We start from the raw sequence: 23,821 nt of genomic DNA, 5'->3' as shown, positions 1-23,821 counted from the left end.
TTCGAGAAAGAAAAAAAAAGTTGGCGCTACATTTGTATTACGGTATTTTATATGCTTTACCAAAACAATAGACAACAGCATCCTGGCAGACAAAGAAACAAATGCAAATCCCTAGAACCGGGTACAACTTCCTTGCACCGATTATTAAATCATACTAGCCTACCACATGAGGTATGGCATAATAAACCATGACAACTTGCCAATTAGATCTGCCCGGTCTACGTACCTCACACCAAACCTTTTCTTTCTTTTAACCGTCAGTAGGCCTATTATTCCTAAAACTGTATTTGAACAGGTGTTTTCAGACCGGTTTTTAAAGGACGGATCCTTTAGGGTCACTAATATGACGACTATGTCTGTCGTATAAAAATGGGTTAAACCAATTGATTTCAAGCCTACCCCAAAATGGTTGTTGATTTAAAAACAGTGGATAATAATGCAACATAGAGCAGATCTTCAGGGGTTAAATAACTATTTCCACAGTTACTGTCGGACTAGGAGAATAGGCAAGATACGTGGACGGCGTCCCTTCGCTACTCCGATTCCCACAAGTAGATCCTAATGCAAGTAATTATTTTGCATTTAGTTAACGCAGCAAAGCCGAAGTAAGACACACTCACATGAACACACAACCTTTGCAGATGAACAGGAAAAGTTTGCAAAGGCGTGGTCCACTAGCCTATTTTTTTACCTAGCTGCCACCTTGCAAGCCAATCAGTAGGGATCACTCCCATGCACATCAATTAACCGGTCGCCCAATCAACTCAAACACAAACAAATCAACAGGCTAGCATGCGCTTAACATGAACACAGGGAGGCCTCTTAAAAACAATCTCTCAACTACCTCGGGTCATAGCAGCCAATTATCATACATCCTAGTAGGCATTTATTATGCACCGGAGTGGAGGCTGATATAAAAAATATTTGAGACTAGCCTAAAGTAGATTTAATGTCTGAAGTAAGAAAAAGAAATACACAGCTGAAAATCCATCTCCATATTTGGATTCAGGACTTCAGTCAAATTCACTCTTCAGAATGATTTTGGATTTCGCAAACTTCCTCAAATTCATTGAGGCATAAATCATGCTGTGCCCACAGAATGCAAGTTGGTCTATGAAGATAAATCCTTCAAGGACCAGTATTGGTATGATACTTGTATGCATCCCTGAGTCTACTAAACTGTGAAATGGCCCAAAATGTTTGTAACTCCTGAAATGCTGTCCTGAATTAGCGTTTCGCGCATAATCTGACCCCAATTTTATGAAGTACTTTCGCTTGGGGCCAAGCTGAAAATTACATGAGTCAATACTTGTCCATGAACGAGTTATCTTCATGGACCAGCTTGCATGTGGTTTGCTCAACATGATTTAGCCTCTGATATGCCGCAATAATTTAGATAAAGATGGCGAAAGCCTAACACATTATTAAGTGTGAATTTGACTGAAGTTCTGAATCCGAAAAGTTGGACTTTCAGCTGTGTGTCCTATTTGACACAATTCAGACATATCTGGATATAAGAGTCTAAGTTTGTCTAAAGCCCACATGGTGGTAGTGGTGGCCAGTATCAGAAGACCCATGGCTCTGACTGGTAAAAGAGTTCTGCTCCTACAGCTACAAAATAGTTTTATAAAACGTCTGAGGAAAGTATATATTTTTTGTTTTTAGTATAGATTATGAAACACTCGGCTGTTACTGTTGCATTGCTTTTATTTCAAACAGCGTTCACACAATACAATTATTTAACTTTTGAGGCACATTCACATCCAGTGCTAAATAGCTTCATGCACAATCAAATATAGAGTACCATTTTGTTCATCAATTGCAAATGCTGAATGTAAATTAACATATTGCTTCAGTATTTGGCACAGTGGCAAATATGGGCATCGGGACCACAATGATGTTGGTTATAATTTGAAAGTGGATATAGGTGAAGTGACGAAAGCTCCACTGAAGGCTATGGCCAGTGGAAGTTGCAGTCACTATACGCTGTTCATTGTAGTTGTATATTGTTATACATTGTATTGTATAAAACATAAAACAAAACAGTACTTCTGCACAATGCTATTTCAGAAAAACAATGACATTGAGCTATTTGAAGGAGACCAGAGTGTCTTACTATCATAGTATTTGTAGAATAGAAGTGTTTACAAAACTAAGAAGGGTAAAAAAAAAGTAGTGTGTATTTTTTCTTAAATAAAATTCCTCCAAAACAAGGGTGCAGTCAAGCTCAACAGAACAATAGACACCAACACTGCAGGTTCTGGGTCAGATTCCCACTGGCGCCACTGATGATAAGCATGTATGCGCCAAGGTACTGTCAGATGGATTGGATAAAAGCGTCTGCCAAAATAGCATGTGGTAAAAAGACCAACACCTCAAGCTGATTTTACAGGGTTCCAAAGGTAATGCTTGTTAGTTGCTAAATGACACATTTTATTTTCGATGATGTTATAATTCCTTAAAATGTATATGAATATATTTCCTGTCACAACAAAATAGCTCAATATAATGACGAAAATACAATGAAATTATAGCAAATAAAGTACTCAGCACAATTATTATAATAAAAAATACAAATTATAAAACCCTATTTACATTGTTACGTACAAATCATATGTAAATACACGCTGCTGCCTGTATTGCATAAGTTATGCTACAAATAAACTGTGATTAATTAATTGTGATATATATATATGTTGATTTGGCCACCCTGTAACAAGTGCTACAAATTACAATTTATTCTTACCTGGATAAAACTACCTGGGTTTTTTTTAAAAGCACAACATATGGATCATATCAAAACACACACAATTTGTCACTCTTACAATCAAGGAATGACCAAGCAATCCAACAGCGCTATCCTCAGCTTGTTTTAAAAGTCTTAATGAATATAACTTGAGCAATCAACTGGACCAGTCCAATGAGACACTTGGTTTCCTGAAAATAAGTCAGTTCAATCCTTTTGTTCAATCTTTCGGTTTATTATCTAAACAGCTTAATAAAAACATAGATCAAACTCACAGAAAGTTATAACAGCACATTGGGTTCCTTGTTTAATCCAGTCACTTCAAGGTCATAGCTATTTTGACTTTGGGAAAGAGAAAGGAAAAATAAACACATTCAACTATCAATGTTTCTTTTGAGTTCTTGGAAAGAGTAGTCTCAAATCCCCGAAAGGGTATCGATCCACAACCCCTTTGAAGTGAGGAGTAGGCGGAGAGGAATCAAAGATACCAAGACCTAGGTAAGGAGGTAGGGAGGAGAAATAGACCTGGATGGGTCACATTGCTAACTTAAACATGAGCAATAATCTTCTTAAGCAAGAAACAATGTCCTGGTGTGAACAACAAGCCCAGGGTTGACCTTTAGAAACATCAAACCACATACACACAACACTCCGCAGATCCTGACAAGTTACTGAAAGATTGTAGGTGTATAATGGACCGATGAGTGTAATAAATTCAAGAACATACTATTTTGTTATATACGTCCTTTTATCTGAAAAAGGGAAGGCGCTGTTTACCTTTATGTGTTGCTGTTGGTTTTTTGGTGTCCTATTACAATTTCACAATATCCCTCAAAAAAGTAAACTCTTAAAGTCACAGCACCAAGCCAAGTAACAGAATGAAGGAGAGGAATCAAAATGGTTTGCTTCAACAAGGACTGAAAACACTTCAGGTCATTTTAGGTTTGTAGGGTTGGGGGCTTGAAATGACTTAGAACTTGGGATGGCTTGTGGGGACTTTGGGATTGCAAGGACCCAGGGCTTGTGAAGACTCAGGGCATGTCAATACTTAAAACAAGTAAGCGCTTGGAGCTTGTGAGGCCTTTGGGCTTGTGAAGACCTAATGTTTGTGAAGACTGAGAGACTTGGGAGGACTTAGGGCCTGGGGCCTCAACAGTGTAGGGTTTATGAGGACTTAGGCCTGGCGATGATTTGGGTCTTTTGAAGGCCGGAGTTTGCTTAGATCCTGCGTATTGGGTGCCACATGGATACAGGCTTCCTCAGCGTGGCCAGCATCTGGTTCCAGTGGGTGATGCCCATGCCGCTGGCCTCTGGGCCAATGATGACATGGCCGACATTCTCTCCCCTGCCGTCTTCTGTGTTCTCTGCTACTGTCACCCTCAAGGACAGCTCCTGTATAGAGGAAGCACCTGGGTGATGTTTGTGCACTTCAAGTTACTGGGCATCCACATCTTTGTCAATCGAAACCCAGCTGTACTTTATCTTAAATCATTAGCATGCTGTGGTCAAGTCCTTTGCATGTGTGAAGCTAAAATTCTGATTCAGATTGTGAATATGTAACCGAGTACTACAGAACATTGTAGTATTTCTTTCTGTGTAGGCTTTGACCTTGTCCTTGGCATTCTTGCCTGCAAAGCGCTTTAGACAAAATATTCCTTTGGACAAAAGGAGAAAGAAGTAATTTAAACACTGCTATTGATTCTGTGAACAAGTTAAGGTTTTGAGTGATGCAAATCCAGGGGAGCTTGTTATTGAAACATACTTTAATTAAACAGTACGGTGGCATGCTATGTATACAGATGTTATTGTTGTTGCCAATTGAAGGGCCATCTCTAGAGCAAATACCTTTCAAAATGTAAATTAGCAAAAGATACAGACTTTGCCTGCTTTTTCTTTTTTACCAAGGACAGTGGGTCAATAAATCTACAAGTCTTTAACAACAGTCTCATGAATTAGACTTTAGATCAACATCTACGGCCTGATGGCAGACAAGCTCAAACCTGTGTGACCAGGGTATTTCACAATCTTTTGTTTCAAATGGGTTTTGACCAATCATGTTCCTGGGGGTGGGAAACTGCAGGCAAGCAATACACCTAATGGGTCTCAACTGGAAACAACTGAACATCGTCTGGAAAGTAAAAAATAAACTCAGTCAAAAAGGTTACATATTAATACTTGGCAAAGCCTGGTAACTTTAGAAGAGTTAACTGGACCTGTTGGCACAGGCTACGATTGCTAATGTGGTGTGCAACGATTGCAGTGCTATCACCAAACTGCTGCCGAACTGATAGTATTGGAGTTCTAATTCAAATGTGGCATCCAAAGCGCACAAACTTACACAACTTTTCCTCTAGCCGGTGGGCAGAGAAGCTAACGCTAAAATGTCCAGTTCCGGACACCATAGACCTCCTTAGACAGAGTGTACACTGACCACTGTTGTTTAAACCCCCATCTCGCAACACTTGAATGAGATTCTTGCATATTCTGAACGAATATCTCTGTATAACAAAACAGGAAACCATGCGTAACCATTCCCACTACACAGGGCGCAGGCTCTGTGCAGTCTGCCCCCTGTAGGTTGGCTACAGCATTGTCGAACCTGTGGACCCAAGATTAAGGAACTGATGTGGAGTCACCTGTAGGACCAGGGAGGGCACCGAGAAGATCATGGCTTCGTTGAAGATGGGGTTGTTGTCATCCCGCTTGGTGGACGTCTTCTTCTTGCTGATCTTCCGGCCGTCCTGCAGGAGGTACACCTTGACAAAAGGGTCTGAGGACCAGGGGCAGGCACAAGGAGATAGGTAGAACAGGGATTAGCTATGGAACATCCACACAGGTGAGCTCATCTTTGGCTGGGTGTGCACACACACAACACTCATGCATGAAGGCCTGCACACACATGCTGGTGCCTAGACACACACCCACGTGCCTGTGTGTGTACATACCCGCAGTTATAATTTAGACAAATACACGGGATGGAACGGGATTAGCTCTGGAAGAGCCACACAGGTGAGCTCGTCTTTGGCTGGGTGCGCACACACACACGCACGCACGCACGCACACACACACACACACACACACACACACACACACACACACACACACACACACACACAAACTCATGCTTAAAGGCATGCACACACATTTGTGTGCCTGGACACACACCCACGGGCATGCGTATGTACACACACACACAGTAATAATTTAGACAAATACAGCTCTACACAAATAATCTCAGATGTTTACCCAGCGGCTCAGGGAGTGAGTGGAGAGGTCTAAAGGCGCTAGGTAGTTCAATTATTCTGAGTCTATTCGTGAAGAGACCTTGTTGTCTTGTACATTTGTTGTTGGTGAGTCTGTGTTTTAGCGCAGGGGTAGGGCACAGGAGTTTCAAGAGAAAAATAAGCATTGCAAGCAAAACAGAGAGCATGACTTCATAAACATTTAGCGGAAGACAAACAAGAAATCAAGCAACACTGAGTGAGAGAGTTGGAAAAACAAAAGTTCAAAGTGGCCAAGCAGAAACAGAGATAAAAATTGGCCAATCAGACAGGGATAAACAGCCGGCCAGACAGACTGCCAGACGGACAAACATGTGTTTTGACTGGTTTCCAAACTCTCAAACATGAACAGACTTGACTGGAAAGCCAAAGTACGCTAGCACGAATAGCTATCCTACCTGCAGTGGTCCTGCCGTTGGTCCACACCAAGTTTTTAGCCTTGGCCACTACCACGGTGAGACGCTCTGCAGTGGGCAGATAGCTGAGAGACAGAAGGATCTCTCCCACTGCGTCCACAGCCTACAGGGGGGGGAAGAAACCATGCAAAAGACACAAAATCAACCTGGTCCTCAAGCCCAAAGCACTGAGTTGCAGTAATGTATGTTAAGTTTGTAAGAAATGGTCTTTGAAAAAAAGTTTACATTTTAAATGATTGTGCAAGTGTTTTTTCAGCGCAAATGTTTCCAAGATAAACACTGTTTCATTGAGAAGGGTTGAAAGATCATAGGCAGCTTATCGGATTACTAAATATCAGTTGCATAACATTAGCCTTGTTTAAAAACGGTGTTAGACTTGCTACTGTTATGCTTTGACACGTACTGCTATTCTATGGAACTGGTAGAGCATGCCATGCAATGGTATAAAAAAACAAAAGAGGCACATTCATTTATTCAGGTTATTGTGGGGCACCTTATTAAAAACCTTAAGGTAGAGCCCAGTGCTGAAAGTCTGACTGTCAGGTCAAACTGGTAGCGCATGTCATGGTAAACTAGGTGATTATGTGGCACCTCATTGACTATCTGGAGGTTGAGCCAGAAGTTAGAGAGTCAGATGGTCAGTAAGTATTATATTGCATTTAATACTATGCTATACTAGGCCACATAAGGTGATTGTGTGGCAAGTTATTGACATCCTGGACATTGACCCAGGTCCAGGTCCAAGAGCTAGGCTAGGCTAAGCTCAGTGATTGTGTAGCACTTTACTGACGTCCTGGAGGTAGAGCCAGGCGTTGAAGGGTCTGAAGGTCATGACCAACTGGTATTGCATGCACTAGGCTAAGCTAAGCTAGTTGATTGTGTGGCACTTTATTGACGTCCTGGAGCTGGAGCCAGGCGTTGAAGGGTCTGACGGTCAGCCCCAAGTGGCATTGCATGCGCTAGGCTAAGCTAAGCTAAGCTAGGTGATTTTGTGGCACCTTATTGACGTCCTGGAGGTAGAGGCAGGAGTTGAAGGGTCTGATGGTCAGGCCCAAGTGGTATTCCATGCTATGCTATGCTAAGCTAAGCTAGGTGATTGTGTGGCACCTTATTGACGTCCTGGAGGTAGAGCCAGGCATTGAAGGGTCTGACGGTCAGGTCCAGGTCTGAGAGCTTTAGCTCGGCGAGCCCAGCGCTGATGTTGCGTTCCTCGGTGTCGATACCGAAGCATGCAAAACGCAGACTGATCTCCTCCAGGGTGGCCACGTCCAGGGGGATGGAGAAGCGCTCGTCAAACAGCACAGTGAAGGCATTTGCCTGGACCTGAAAATAAATAAACAAATAAGATACCTAACAATGAGGCAGTGATTCTGATTCCTATTCAGTCGTTTAAGCAGGGGCCAAACATCAAAAGCAACCTCCGGTGAATTGAGGTCAGGTCTTGAAGGGGTTAAGCATCTTGCACAAAAGATACCGGCAGGCACTCTGTGTCCATTGGGGATTGAACCAAGGACCCCTTGCCAGCAAAGTGAAATGATGAGTTGAAGATACTAAAGTCAATATAAAGTCATGGAAGAGATTTCAGAAGATATTGTGGTAGATATTTTTTTCTCAGGCTCTCCTAGTTCATAACGACTTGGTCTGGTGGTGTAGTTGCGAAAAGGGCTCTGTGTTTGTAGTTCTAGGGGTGTGTGTGTGTGTGTGTGTGTGTGTGTGTGTGTGTGTGTGTGTGTGTGTGTGTGTGCGAGCGAGTGAGTGAGTGAGTGTGGGTTAGTGAGTGTAATACATGCACTGTAGAACCTGCATAATGCATCCTCTTTAATCAAGCAGACAGAGGGTAGACTCCTAGCAGATCATCTAGATTCTTGGCAGGCGAGATAGATTTAAGAATAGGTAGGGTCCAAGGCAACACCCAGCGCTGGCCTTCTGCTCATCAAAATTAATGACCAAGAGAAACCTTTTAATAGTGGTGATTAAATGGTCACACTTTAGAGAAGATAAGGTTTCCAATGGATTTCACAAGGAATCAGACGGAAAAACACACTGACTCGATTATAATTACACAGGTTCGCAACAGCCGATCGTTCAGCCGGTGAAGTGTGAAAGCGGTCCGTATTAAATGTCTGAGTAGAGACAGCAACATTTAGCTACACAGTGCAACAGTGAACGGCAAGGACACCCGGGTCACAACCAGAGATAAGGTCTGTGTGGCCAGCACGCTACTGGGCTGAGCAACCCTTGCTAGTGGTTAATCTTTAGTTTCATTTGATGAATCAACACACAAACTTGAGTCACCCAGGCTTTTTGGTATCATCCACTCTAATGCAAAACATATTTGACTATGCCGTGGGATAATAACACGGCATGTTGTGTAGGAAATGCAAAGAGAGCATGTTGTTTCTCAGAGTGAATTTGGATTCGGCAGCACAGTGGCTTTATCCATAACCTTGGAAGGATTTTAGCAGGCCAAACAGCATCAGAATACAGAGGAGTTTCTGAGTCACAAGATGCACGAGATGGTTAGCACTGAGGAGCCATGATCTCAAAGTTCAGCACTGGGGAAAAAACGGATAGCAAGATGACCAACAGAGAGCGGACGAGAGAGAGAGTGCACGCGAGAGAGAGAGCAAGATAAATATGGGGGGAGAAAAAAAGAGGGATAGAAAGATAGAGACCAAGAGATGGAGCAAGAGAGCAAGAGAGAAATGGGTAGAGAAAGAAGGCAAAACGGATAGAGCAAGAAAGACATTAAGACTGATGAATCAAGAGAGAGTGCGTGAGAGAGTGAGAGAGTGAGAGCAAGAGAGAAAGAGTGAGAAAGAGCGAAAGCGAACAAGAAAGAGAGACAGAAACACAGAACAAGAGGGAGATAGAATACGAGACAGAGAACGAGAGGCATGGAACGACACAGAGAGAACGACACAGAGAGACAGAACGAGAGAGAAAATGAGCGAGAGAGAATGAGAGAGAGAGAACGACACATAGAGATAATGAGAGAGAGAACGACACAGAGAGACAGAACGAGAGAGAAAATGAGAGAGAGAATGACACAGAGGGAGAACGAGAGAGAGATACAAACTGAGTAAAAGATGAGCCCCTCGCAAGAAAAGAAGGGCCTGAGCGTGGGCCAGTGCGTCGGCTGGCTCCCTGGTGGTTGCGTGTTGCGCAGGGGAGCTGATGTCAGCCATTCCTCCCGCCTTCGACGCCCTCAAACCCCCCCCCCCCCCCCCCCCCCGTTTACACGTCACACGGGAAACCAATCTCGCCTGCGCTGCGGCGCCTCCCGCCTTTATTACAGCACACCGCCTCAGCACCGCAGTAACTACAACAATGGGAATAATAACACAACGTGAACACACTCCACTCCAGACACCCTGACAGCACGGAGGTGTAGGGTAGCGTAGCGCAGGCCCCTGCACCAGGCTGGCTGAGAGGGGCGTGGGGCTTTGGAACGAGAGCGTGAGCCCGAAGCCTGATCATGGGGTTGAGTGTGTCCAGCAGGCGGTGAGGACGGAGCCAGCATGGCAGATGGAGCCGATACCGCAGTGTCTTTTCGTCTCGTCCCTGGGCCCTCTCCAATTGTAGTCCCTAATCTTGTTAGCGTGTAGTGCATGGGCTTTTATAGGCCTTGTGCCTTTCTGGACAGGACAACATGGAGAGGCACAAGGGAAAAGGGTTGAAAGAGAGAATAGGAATCAGATGGAGCATAGCTTGCAATCTAGCCTGAGTCGCTATATAGGCTCATGGCGTACTTCGTCGTCAACCGATCGGATACAAAAACATGTATAGCTATACACTGTGTGAGCCAATCTGCTCGCTGACTGCTGCTCAGGGATGTGAGGTCATCCCCGTTCTGCTGTACGGAGAGGAAACAATAGGAAAGTAGAAGAAGCCGACTCAGCCTTCGGAATATAATAGAGCAGAGAGGTAGCGTCTGGAGCTACAGGATCAACCCCCTCATCGGTGTGATTTATCACTGCATGGAAACAAGTTAAGTGCCCCTATCACTTAAGCACAACTTAAATGATTCCACCCCCCCCCCCCCCCCCCGACACACACACACACACACACACACACACTGTGACCGAGCTAGGCGTCCTAAGGCCTTGTGTTTGTGCCCAACTAATACCTTAATTGCAATGAAATCGAGCCAAATCCTGTGCTCAGCTGGCCTGGATCCACAATGACAGCCATCACTGTCATGGTTTAAACACTCCGTGCGACAGCTCATTTAGACTGGATTTGGACTGGGGCGGTATTGGTGCATTGACTGGATGCGATCGTGTTCAATGTCTACAAACATACTTGCAAACTGTTGTGAGATAACAAACACATATAACTAAACATCATGGCTTTTAGCAGACCATCAACGTGGGTAAAGTTGATTATATTAGTATTTTCAGTTCTTCAAGGCATACACTCTTTGAATACACACATACACACAAACACACACACACAAAAAAAATACACACACACACACACACACACACACTTTGACAAACGCAAACACACTTTGACAAACACACACACCTTGTGAAGCACACAAACACACAGAGTGCATCACCTTGGTGACGCCCACGTGGAACTCCTCGGCCCCCAGGGACACCCTGATGAAGCAACCGGGGAAGTCTCCCTCCTCGCGCTCCAGCAGGTCCTTGCCCTGGTGCAGAGCCACGTGAAGCAGCCCTGTGCCGTGGCCCAGGTGGGTGTGGGGGTGGCGCGACGGCTCGAACTCCAGCGTCACCTCCAGCTGCCCCACCGTGTAGTCGTGGCCGAAGTTGTTGGCGACGGACGAGATGGAGCTCAGCGAGTCGGTGGACACCGAGCGGTTGAGCTGGGCCACCGCGCCCGCCGGGTCCAGCTCCCGGTTCACCAGCTCCAGGGGGCCCAGCATCCGCAGGACGTCCGGGGCCTCGCCCGCGGCCAGGCTGGGCTTGCGGCTGGAGGCGGTGGAGGTGCGGCGGTGGTTGTTTGCCGCCACTCTCTGCAGGGAGGGCGAAGAGGGGGGGGGAGGGAAGGGAGAGCCATGGTATGATTAATGATATTGACTTGTTTTCCCCACCTGAGTGCAGACAGCCCGGAACAAGACTTGCTGCAATTTAATGAGCTAATTACCTCACAAACGAATTGACTGAATCCTGACCAATTGTAGTGTTTGATCTGTTTGACTGTATACCCCCTCTGAGACTAGTGGTCATCTTGGAGGTAAACACTGAACTGAAAGTTTCCCAACATTTAATTCACACATTAATTAATTTATTAACATGGGCCTAGTCTCGCAAAACAGGGCTTTAGATTCCTATCTAAGCCTGATGGCTCAGATCTGATTTAATGGGTCGTTTCACTTAATTTCGCTTCATACTTCAGTCGACCAATTATGTCGCATGAAGTAGGGGATCTATAAGTGCTTTATTGGCAAACACATACTTGGCTAGAAGAAGTAAACTGTAAAGAAAGGGTCTGTAAAGGAATCAAACCAACAGTGTGGACTGGGCACTGTAGAAAATACACTTCTTAAAATCACTTTTGAACCCTTTATCCACTTGCGCAAATGGGTTTTCTTCACAAGGCTTCACTCCGGCCCTCACAGTTGTTGGTTTCGTCCCAGGCTCTGTGCCGTATCTTCCAAGAAGTTTTGCTATAACATTTAAAAACTGCTGCATCCGAGATAAACATAGGTCTAAGTCCTCAATTTAGCGACAGTAATAACCAAATTATTTAAAAACGTTTTGAGTTGAGGTTTTGAGCCCCTTCCTACCAACTATTATATTTACCTTTGGTACATTTTTATATTCCACACAAGAAAAGAATCTGTGATTAATTCCTCAAAAAGGATCAGAGTTTCAAAGCTGTAACCGTGTCCTATGAATTCATTCAACAATAGTGATCAATGATGAAATTAGAGCCAAGCTAATGCATTACTAGAGGGATGCATTTTCCCATGGAGAGGTAAGTGAATGATTTTAAAGGGGCCCTATTTCCCCGCCATTAGTACAAGCGGTTTCAAAATCCATCCACATGTGACATCACAAGTGGCACTGCTTGCCCACCCAGATATAGGATTGACCAGTGTACCGATTCTGAAACAGCTTCTAATGACCCACCAGCATCACACCTGCTGCTAAAGCAGTTGCCCTTTGGACCAATCACTTTGGGCTTTGGACGGAGACGATCGCAAAATGATCATCAAGAAATTGCTTCACGGTACCTTCTGCCGCACTTCCGAGAAGGAGTTTCCATATTTCTCCTGGAGGTACCGGTAGTCAAAGTTGGGGAAGGGAGAAGGGGTGGGAAACGTTCCCGACTTCCAGAGCTTCCAGATGTTCAGGCCCGCCACTGCCAGTAGGATCAGGAATCCAACCAGGTAAAGCCCCACCTCCCATCCTGGGGGGTTCCGCACCACTGGAGGTCAAACACACACACAGACTCAGAGGCCAACGCAGTGGGACCGTGCAGCAGAGGTTTCATGAGGACGCTTGAGGGACAGCAGTCCATGATGGACACCATAGTACGCTGGGTTATTAATTATTTTTTGATTTCATAGTTCTATAGAGATAGATTAACAAAGAGGTATGTAGTTACAGTTAGAGAGATGTTTATTCACATAGAAATGTCACATCAAATGGAAAATACTGGAAAATGTCACGGCATATTATCATGATTATAAATATTTTTCCCTAATGGCCATAAAGACCACAGTCTCAGCAGGAACCTCATGCCCTTTTTGAACTAAACAAAGATGCTTCCTATTAGTTTGCTACAAGGATGGAATGTTATGCCGTTCCTAAAGTATTTCTTAAAGCCATAGTTAATAAATTAGCGAGTTCATCTGCACCATCCTTGACCTGAGGGGAGCCACCTTGGGGGCTAGTTTCTTTTTGGTATACATATATACCGGAAGGTACAGAGGACGCAATGCTGTCCCTTTGATACTGCACACCTGACAACCACTTTTCAATACACAGACAGGCTGCAGCACTGGGGCGTTCAGCTGAGATGCGTGTTCAGTGATGAGGTATAGCAAAAGCCAGTGACAGGCATCGTCATGACAACGTCAGCCTCACTCACCACTCAGATGGTACCCTGAAGAATCCTCACTCTGAGCAGAGGACATGGTTCAGCAGCAGGCCTGTGAAGCACACGCACGCACGCACGCACGCACGCACGCACGCACGCACGCACGCACGCACGCACGCACGCACGCACGCACGCACACACACACACACACAGATCTGTTTAATGTCTAAATAGGTATAGGTATAAGTATGCAGAAATATTTTTGAATAACTTAATGTTGTTGTTGTATCAGGGTAACAAGATCAAGGTAAGTTTCATCAAAAACTCACATTTCCATGAGATAAGAAAAAGATTTACAGCTAATTATTGGGTTGCAATGGAGAGGCATAATTCAAAATATGCATCTGTCTAGCCAAGACTGTAGTGTGAAACGCACAGAACAATACACAACTAGGGCAGTTCTAGTATGAATAGCCTTATGTGTGAAGTATTAAGCCGTCCTCTTCACAATGAATACAAATATAGTCAGTGGTTATTAAACCACAATCCCTTTCACACTAATCATAATTACATAGCCTACTTTATTTTGACTAGTAGAAGTCACTTGGAACAATAAGTGGGGTTTGTGACCACGTTCTAGATCACGCACATAGTCTACTGAATTTACCCTGAACACTGGAGTTATTTCTACAAAATAAAAAAAAATAAAAACATTTTTTTTGCTTAAGGACGCGACAGCGAAATCAGACAAGGCCGTGGGTGGAGAGAGCAGCTCTACGGGGTCGAACAGTGGGATGTCCGCCGCACACGAGCCAGAGGAGCCACGGCTGATGTTGTGATCCTAGCGTCTTCACACAGCCACTGATGGTCTGTTTGCCTAACAACGTTAGATGGGAGAGGGAAGAGGAAGAAAAAAAAACCTATCCGTTAAAAATAGCAATGGCAGGCTTCGGAAAACAACACTTTCCGACGTCCCGCTCTCTCTCGCTCCGCCAGAGACCAGGAGAGAAGCGCCGCCGCATTAGTTTCTGTGACTCATCCCATTTCCCTCCACCTTCCCACGAAGCCCTTCTCCCCCTCCCGCCCCGACCGACCCCTCTTTGTTCTGACGGGAATCTTCCCATGGCTCTCGGATGTGGTGAGGCGAGAACTTCTGGCCTTGCCGTCAGCCTAACGTTCACCCCTTTCCCTCGCCACATCCACGTACCTCTCCTAGGAGGACGGATCCATGGATGTGGCAGTGGTGGTGGTGGGAGTTGGAGGCGGGGGGGGGGGGGGGGTGTCTGTGGTGGAGGCTGGGTTGGGGGTGAGTGGATGGGGGGTATTGCAATCCTGCTGAGCCCTTTTGCAGAGACCTAGACCAATTAAAAGAGCTGGTGCAGTGCAGGGGGTGATGGTGGTGGCGGTGGTGTTGGGGGTGGGTCTGCTACTGATGTTAGGAGAGCATGCCGGTTCCTTAGAGAGACTGAGGGAGGAGGAGAAGGGGGGGAGGGAGGAGGTAGGGAGAGAGGGAGTAAGGGAAGAGGAGAAGGGAGGGAGGGAGAGGGAGGAGGTAGGGAGAGAGGGAGTAAGGGAAGAGGAGAAGGGAGGGAGGGAGAGGGAGGAGGTAGGGAGAGAGGGAGTAAGGGAAGAGGAGAAGGGAGGGAGGGAGAGGGAGGAGGTAGGGAGAGAGGGAGTAAGGGAAGAGGAGAAGGGAGGGAGGGAGAGGGAGGAGGTAGGGAGAGAGGGAGTAGGGGAAGAGGAGAAGGGAGGGAGTGAGAGGGAGGAGGTAGGGAGAGAGGAGTAAGGGAAGAGGAGAAGGGAGGGAGGAGGTAGGGAGAGAGGGAGTAAGGGAAGAGGAGAAGGGAGGGAGGGAGGGAGAGGGAGGAGGTAGGGAGAGAGGGAGTGAGGGTTGAGAAGGGAGGGAGGAGGTAGGGAGAGAGGGAGTGAGGGAGGAGGAGAAGGGAGAGGAGGTGGGAATTCCTCACCTCCTCACCTATGTCTAGCTCAGCCCAGGCCCTTTCCCCTAAAGCACCCGGCCAATATTGCTTTTGTTTTGATCAGCAGAACTCACTTCCGTAAGGAAATGTACTCAAGAAACGTTTTCCCCTCCTCAGGGCTCGGCCCCATTACATCGTCCAGATTTGCAAACAGGCCAACCATCACCGTCGGTGAATCTTCTGGAAGCTGCATATCGATTGGCAGCGTTGTCAGGTGCAGATCTTACCAATAATGGAAAGTTCCCATGAGTTTCCTTTTCTTGCACATATTGCAAAATATCACAAAAATACAGAGGGAAAAAGTTGCGATGGACATCACATTTCCAGTGATTCGATGAAAATAGAGTAGAAATAGAGGCTCTGCGATGCATTACCAACCGTCATCGTGAGGCACTGAAAAGTACTGCAAAGCATTCAAAACAACACCTCCGATCATCTCAAACCCAGCGGTCTGCGTCATGGCTGTGGAATGTAGGCGTATCCTTAATTATATAAAGTATGCCTGTAATGAATGCATCGCAAAGAACAGTAAATAACATCACTTTGCTGCAAAGTGTAGCTCTGATGACAAGTGCATCATGGTACCTCAAGGAACACTTGAAAGGTTGCTGGACCCAGAAGACTAGTTTGGCCCTTCATGCATATAGTTGTTAAGATCTGAATGAGTAAACACTAACACTGTCCGAAAATATAACTATAACACAAAACAAACAATAATTCGCAGGTGTACTATAATAACTATCAACACAGGTGACTCATCTTTATATATTTTAACCTCAATATCGGCACAGAAGATACAGCACTTGCATCTTTGCGTTCTGATGGCTGTGTCCAATTTGTGAGGCCCAAAAAGATGAAACGTCATTGGATATAATTGGGTAACGAATGAACCTACTACATAATAGAAAGGTTAAGGGTTCAGTATAGTTTGAAAGACGTTTTAATATTCCTTTTGTGATTGTAGAGTTGGAGACTGTAGCAGCGAGCAGCAGCATTAATGATGTTTCTCTTCTGCTGCGGCTGCTGCTGTGTCACTCAGATTTAATCTGGGAGGAATAAAGTATGTCTCATTTCATTTGAGATCAAGCAAGTCAACCGTTCCCACTACAGATGCAAATTCAAACACAAGTGGCGTTCTGGCGTTATTGTTATACAACAAGCCTGACTCATATTTGAAATATGACTCACTGCACAGCAAAATGCAGTAATACACCGCCATGGACGATGACGCAATACTAATATAAGGTAATAGCAGTACTTATACGAGGCTTAACAAGTATACTGTTATCCACGCCGTTAAAGAGTTATACTGTTGTCAACTCACTTCATATCCACATCCTCAAAACCAGGAAAGCCTGTGGGGATGAACAAAAATCGACAAGCCAAATGCTTGTTCTTCTCAGTTTATCATTTATTTATTCATTTTCCAGATGGTTTGAGTCATGAAGGCAGAACCGAGGAGGAGATGCCATAATAAAGATCCTATTTACAGACAATAATCCTGGGAAAACTTTGCCATCACAACACAACCAACAGTTATTACGCACACACACTTACTAAGAGAGTGGTTTAAGCAGAGCTAAAAACACTGATGTTGATTGAGCCAAGGCAGTACTGTTATGAGACGCATTTTGGCCTAATTTATTATTTTCACATTTTGAAAATGTAAACAATGTTATATATAATATATAAATATAAGATATATTTGTAAATGTAAAGGAAAACACATTTTGAATGGCAGTAATTAACTCATAAATATCAAATCAATTCTTTAATTGCACGCTCAATAATCCAGTTTTTTAGAATAAGAAGCGGTGACAAGACGCTGTGTTGCGCTTTCAAAATAAAATAAAACATTTTTCTCCCCGGGTATAATTTTTAGGTGGGACAAATGCGCCTGTCTTCGATATTGGAGGGGACACGTCCCCTCCGTCCCCCCCGGTTCCTACGCCCTTGCATAGCAGACATGTTCAATCATTCACTCTTACAGAGATCCAGTGCAGAAGTCTAGGGTCAGCTCCTCATTGTTTAACTTTATTCTATTCTTACCATCATGGTGTGGTTCTATACTCTTGCCTCTCCAAATCCTGTGTTACATTCTCGTTGCTGTTGGTTTGAACTGAAACCCATGACTTCCATGGAAGGCAGATAGGCAACGTAACAACTCAACTATCCTGCCCCTATCCAGCAAATCCATGGGAGATGAAGTAAGATTTCAGATCTCAACTCTCATTGGTTCTACTTTTACGCTTGTAGGCTAATGAAAAGCATAAATTAAGAAAATAAATGAGAGCAAATGTATTTTAGCTTCCTGGGACAGCTTGCCTTTCTCAATTTAAAGATCTTTATTCAGCGTTTTAGAAGTATTGGGTTGGCACTGAACTGTTGGCAAACAGTCACCTATCCTCGCTCTCATTCTCTCTCTCCCTCCCTCTTCCTCCCAAGGAATTAGCAGAACGCCCGTTCTCCATGGTGACTCAGAGAGGTACTGTGGATATGTCTGCTTATGTCCAGACCACCTGCAGAGGCACAGCCTCAGTCTACACACTGCCTGTGGAGGGAAGAGCGACAGCTGGAGTGTGGGTTAGTGTGAGTGTGTAAGATGGAGGGAAAGATTGTGTCTGCCTGTGCTTCTTTCGATAGGAGAAGACAACAGAAAACAAGTTCATGTGTGAGAGGGAGAGATATCGATTAAGAGAGCCCAGCATTGACAGGAGAGCGAGCGAGAGAGAGAAAGAGAGAGAGAAAGAGCTCGGGCGACAACCAGAAAGAGCGAGAGAAAGAGAGACGGCGAGAGCGAGAGACCGAAAGAGAGAGATACAAGACCGACATTTATTAATCTTTCTAGCAACCCCATTACTGCAACTGCTATTTGTGAAGAATTTTCTTCAAATTTTTCTCTTTTGGTAGAAAGACATGAATGTAGAGAACAGCTCATAGCTGGCAGTGTAGAGGTAGAGATCTGCTCCGGGAGTGTATTCGGCTCTTGAGCGATGCATGCCTGGAAACATTGATCCTTTCTCATTGACATCCTTTAAAACCACCAGGGAGAGTATCGACACAACATACAGGGTAATTAGCCCGAGTTTGTGCCCGATTTCCCCCTTCCGACTCTGGTCAGCAAAGTGCTGTGGTGTGGGGTGTGGTTAGAGTAAATATTAAACAAGTTCAATATGACGATGTCCTTTAGTCTGGGGGGAACCCTGACGACAGCCAAGTACACAGGCAATTGATTGTCACCTGGTAAAGACGATAGCCAATCAGGAGCCATGCTGACTTAACGAAATACCATGAATTCATCAAGTAGTCATAACAAAAGCCATGGCGGCAAAAGCTTTAGTGAGGTGGTCTTCCAATATGGAGGAAAGGCTTGTAGAGTGATCGTGAGAGATTGCAAAGATTTCCGGTTTTGAGAAGCTGTACTGGGTTATTGTGGAATGGTTAGTGTGGTGTGTGTGTCAACACCCGAATGTATCTAAATCTATCGTAAGGTGAGTGGTCTCTCACATTTTCTAAATTTGGTAAATGGTTTATCCAGGATAAGGTTATATGTTATCGGGTTTATCCAGCATAAGGCTAGCCTAGCATGTCAGTGAACTAAACCTACTTTGCTGACATTATGAAGGTGATGTTACTTAGATTACTTGATTTACATGAAAAATCTCTTTGTTTCGATTAATATTAATATGTTTTTGTTATTTTGTAGAATAGATTAACTATGTATAGGCCCAATGGTTGTGTTTGTGAAAGGAGCGCATATACTTTCATACATAAAAATATTCATAAATTCTGGTAAAAGTATATTGATGTACAAACATATAGTGTGTGCGTGTATGTGTGTGTGTGTGTGTGCGTGTGTGTGTGCGTGCGTGTGTGTGTGTGTGTGTGTGAGTCGAAAAAATAAATCAAAAACAAAAAAAAGAGTCCAAATAGTGAAAAGTAGACCAATTTCTTGGAAGGCTGCTAGCCAGTGAGATCAGAACGAGGATCATATGAGATGCTCCTTTATGGCTCCGGTACACCCCAAGCAGCTCTGATCAATAGTAATGGCCACCAGAATTTATTACCACAGCCCCGATGGCGGGGGGGCAGAGTGGGTGGATGGAGAAACAGTGGGAGAATAAGGAGATGGGAATGGAGGAAAGAGCAGAGGAGACAGACAGACTGGGAGTGGGCGGGAGAGAGGGGTTTGGGGGTGGGGATTTGATGTGTGACCACAGACAGCCTCTCTCTCTCTCTCTCTTTGGCTTCAAATGTTGGACTGACTGATAAATCAAGTTCGCTTTTAATCCCACCCAATGACTCACAATTAAATTAAACTGCAACGCTGTCACGGATTGTAAAACGCAGGGACACACTGTGGAACAGGTCTCTCTCTCTCTCTCTCTCTCTCCCTCTCTCTCCCTCTCTCTCTCTCTCTCTCTCTAGGTTGCCACTCTGCTAACGTTCTGATCGATTTACCTATCTGTCCATCCATCCACCTATTCATTCATCCGTCCATCAATCAATCCAACTCACCATTCATCCATCTACCGTTCCACCCCACTCTCCATCTATCCATGCACCATCCATCCTTCCAGCCATTCCCCGTGTTTCTGCTGAAGCAGCAGGTTATGATTCGGCTCATTGGTCGAATGGGGGGGGGGAGGCGACCCAGTGAAGTCATCAAGCAACATGTCAGGGCTATTGATGTCGATGAGCATGTGCCAACGGAGAGCTGCGTGTGGGTGGAACACCGAGGGGAGAACCCAGCACTTTGCAGTCCAACCGTCTTCATCATTCAGGGGCTGAAGCAACATGACGCGCCCTGGACTTAAGTTTCCACCATGTGGGCCGGATGGAGGAAAGCATCATCCATTACAACTGTCAGTTATTGAAGTACATTTTACACTGGATCCCAGTTGCCTTGCATCTCTTTTTTAACAGTGACTGACTGAATCTCTCTTTGGTCCATAACCTAAACGACACAGAAATGAGGATGTGGAAGTGCAAGCTGTTGCAATAAATACAACGGTAGTGTCTACACATGTCCATGCAGCATTACAGTAATCATGCACAAACACACGCACTTACAAGGCCAGAATCCCATGGCTTTTACCAAACTATCGAATTACGTTTGTGTTGGAAGTTACATTGCAACATAATATGGTTGCAGGGAAGCTGGGGGCATTCCCAGAGAGAGAGAGAGAGAGAGAGAGAGAGAGAGAGAGAGAGAGAGAGAGAGAGAGAGAGAGAGAGAGAGATGACTTCGATGATTGCGCGTGTTGAAATTGAATCGCAAAGCAGATCGTATTTCAACATACAGAGTTCATTCTGTTAGGGTCTTGGACAAAACAAGCATACGTCTAGATATATCAGTTATATCGCCAAGATAATACCACATAACACCCAGAGTGTAGGCTAGATGGAGTACTACTTAGCTGGCGCAAAAATGGAAAGGCAGCAGAGTGTAATGTAACAGGGAGAGGCCTCATTGCCTATTGGCATTGTAATTCATTTGAAACGACGGATTTTCTGGTCGTCATTGCTCTGGGCTTCCCTTGGACAGTCTGTGTGTGTAATGGGTTCAGTTAATAGAGCATTAAAATCAGCAGAGTCGTGACCCGCCAAGTAGTTTTACTCAGAAGAAATAACTGCATCTAAATCTGAAAAATCCTATTTTAACAACCATGCAACTAAAAGCGGTGTCTCCAGACAGAACACAGTGGGACCCTCAGATCTAGTTGTGTGGTGTGACCGTCCGGAGCAGACGGGAACAACACGTGCTCTGGCTGTTGCATAATCCTCCATGTGGTTGCTCTATCCCATCCAACGAGAAAGTAGTGTGATGCAAACGTAATAACTGAAAGGGTTTGCCCCGAACCCAAACCCTATGCCTTCTTCACAGCCAACGAGCTATTCTGAAGGGTCTGGGTGTATGAAGAGGTTCTTATGCGGTAAAGGTATAGGATGATGATAAACCCACCGTGCCTACGTTCGGGGAACCAGCCGCTCAGTGGCAAGACCACAGGTCTTCGGCAGTGTTGCCAGATTGGGTCAGATTTCGCGCCCAATCTGGCAACACTGGTCCTCGGACACTTGGGTCGCCACTCAACGCCAACGGTGGAGCTTGAAGAGCGGCACCTACCACTTGACTTGTTACCGTATAGCCTACTAATTCCCCAATGTCCCACATTCAAAACCAAAGCGCCTCCGATAGGATGGTCTAACCGTAGTAGTGACGCGCATGACACCGATTAGGAAAACCTAATTCTTACTTTAAGTCCACTTCTATTTCTTAACGGTCTATGAGAGAGGACATTACGTCCAAATCTCTCTTCCCAGAATATGCATGACATTTACTGGCCGGGCGAATGGCTCGGTGCCGAACTGTGTCCTTTTTATGTCCATCTAAAAGCCAACGGCCGTGAGAGATGAGGTCCACAAAGTCTCGCTCCTAATGCATTTATAGTAGTGCTGGAATTACACAGTGAAGGCATATTTAGGCCAACGGCATTCAAAACGGGACTTGGGACTCCCCATGTATTTTCATTCAACAGCAAAAGTGAACAAGCCGTCCTTACCCCAGAGTTTTCTTTTGGTGCAATGGGGAAGGGGGGGAACCCACTCCACCGCTCTTCCCTTCTTCACGCGTCTCTCGTCCCCATCAACGGACGCACAGGTGCTGCTGGTGCTGATGCTGACGCTGGTGTTGCTCGATCCGGCGGGACGCGTCCACGGCGAGCCGTGCTGTTCTTATCCCGCGGCGTGCATAAACGGTGAGGGCTTCTATACGTGAACCAGAATGTGTGTCCGCCTGCGTTAGTGGGCTGTGGGAAACGCTGTTTGTAGCATTTCCATGAGAGACGCAGCTCCCCTGACTGCAGAAGTCCCACCCCTGCAGTGCAACTTCCACACTTGATGGCGATACGCTGAGCCCGGGCCACTACAGCGCTACAAAGCCTCGTGTGATGTTAATCGAGCGGTGCTGTCTTACGCGACGGTCGCCCGCGGAGATACAAGGGGGGATAATGTAAAGACTAGAGAGTGTGTGTGTGTGTGTGTGTGTGTGTGGGGGGGGGGGGGGGGGGGGGGAATTGAATTAAGAATACTGAGGAATAACAATCACAACGTTATCACTTTAGTGATATATGATATAGCTATTTAATAGGCATCAGTTTATTTTGTTTTGTGTATTACACAACTTCATGAATGTTTTCATTGACATCCCAGCATTGTTTTTTTATGTGGCTTCGCAAAATGTCATTTTAAAAAGGCTCAAGTTGATATTTCAATTAGGACAGACTGAGTAGAAATTCTTGTCTTGCATATGAATCGCAAAAGGTCACTGGATGTTTGTTATGGCATTCAATGTGTAATGCAGCTCAAAATATATCGGTTTTATTGCTCTCCAACGTAGAGAGAATCTTTAATTGTGTGGTCTGTATCACTGCAATATCATAATTCTATATTTTCGATGACATTTAGACTAGACATATGGTCACTTTCTATAAAACACAATCGTTTGAGTCAGCCTTTTAAATTGCTCAAATGAAAAACCTTAACAGGGTTCATCTGGTTCAGTTACATTTGAAGCCTTTTAGTGTCAACCTAGCAAATACCATGCATGGAGTAAAATGGATTGAACAAGCTGCTGCATCAAGATTGGACAGGGCAGATTTGTTTGAGAAGGTTCAAAAAGCAAAGACCTTGGTTCACTCCATCTATTTCTTCCCATTGGCTGGTCACATCTGTGTTGGAGCCATGATAACATTGTGTGTGCATGATTGACAGGCGAGGTGGTTTCCCAAACCAAATGAGCTGCCCTGATTAAGTGAAAGTGACAGGTGAATAAATATTCAGAAGGCTAGCTCCTCAGGGCAGGTCACACCAATATCTAGAAGATCAGCAAGCTGAAAGTAGTTTAATAGCATTCATTTTTCACTTCTTAATGAAAGCACGTTGTTAACCATTTAAAAAGACTGTCTTGGGACACAGCAACGCATTCTCTAATGGCAAGATAGAAAGATCTTTAACTCCGTACGATAAGGACAACCAATTGACACGCCGATGAGTGTTAACGCTCTGACACTAAAGATAGTTTGCATGCAAACTAAACACAAGTCGTAATAATAAGATCATGTGTGTCGTTTATTTATGAAGCAACACATTTTTACATGTCAAATATAATCTAAAGCATTTCAAGCTCAGGATTAAACCCATTGGGGAAGAACCAAAATAGGTGGAGCTTAAAGGACACGTTAGGTGTAGGTAGTTATATTTTGAAATGTTCGTTTTGGCACGAGATTAAGGCTGGTTCGGTTTAGGTGTGAATATTTTAGGCACTCTCATTCATATTTATGTTAGAGGATTACTTTAGTGGTGGTTAAATTCATGTTAGGA

At 44.8% G+C, this 23,821-nt stretch overlaps 1 protein-coding gene across 1 annotated transcript; it reads right to left on the bottom strand.

Annotated features, from left to right (window-relative positions):
• Positions 1–1,710: 1,710 nt before the first annotated feature.
• Positions 1,711–22,248, bottom strand: syt12 (synaptotagmin XII). The gene is made up of 8 exons (XM_079743863.1): positions 22,003–22,248; positions 13,512–13,572; positions 12,652–12,845; positions 11,008–11,427; positions 7,551–7,766; positions 6,426–6,546; positions 5,383–5,516; positions 1,711–4,138 (listed from the first exon to the last, which is right to left on the bottom strand). The coding sequence occupies exons 2-8, from the start codon at positions 13,555–13,557 to the stop codon at positions 3,965–3,967; spliced, it is 1,305 nt and encodes a 434-aa protein (XP_079599989.1). The 5' UTR covers positions 13,558–13,572; positions 22,003–22,248; the 3' UTR covers positions 1,711–3,964.
• Positions 22,249–23,821: the final 1,573 nt, after the last annotated feature.

This window comes from Pollachius pollachius, assembly GCF_949987615.1.
Source record: "Pollachius pollachius genome assembly, chromosome: 9".
In the NCBI taxonomy this organism is placed as follows: Eukaryota; Metazoa; Chordata; class Actinopteri; order Gadiformes; family Gadidae; genus Pollachius; species Pollachius pollachius.
The sequence above is the reverse complement of the archived record's forward strand: the minus strand, read 5'-3'. Positions and strand labels throughout refer to the sequence as shown.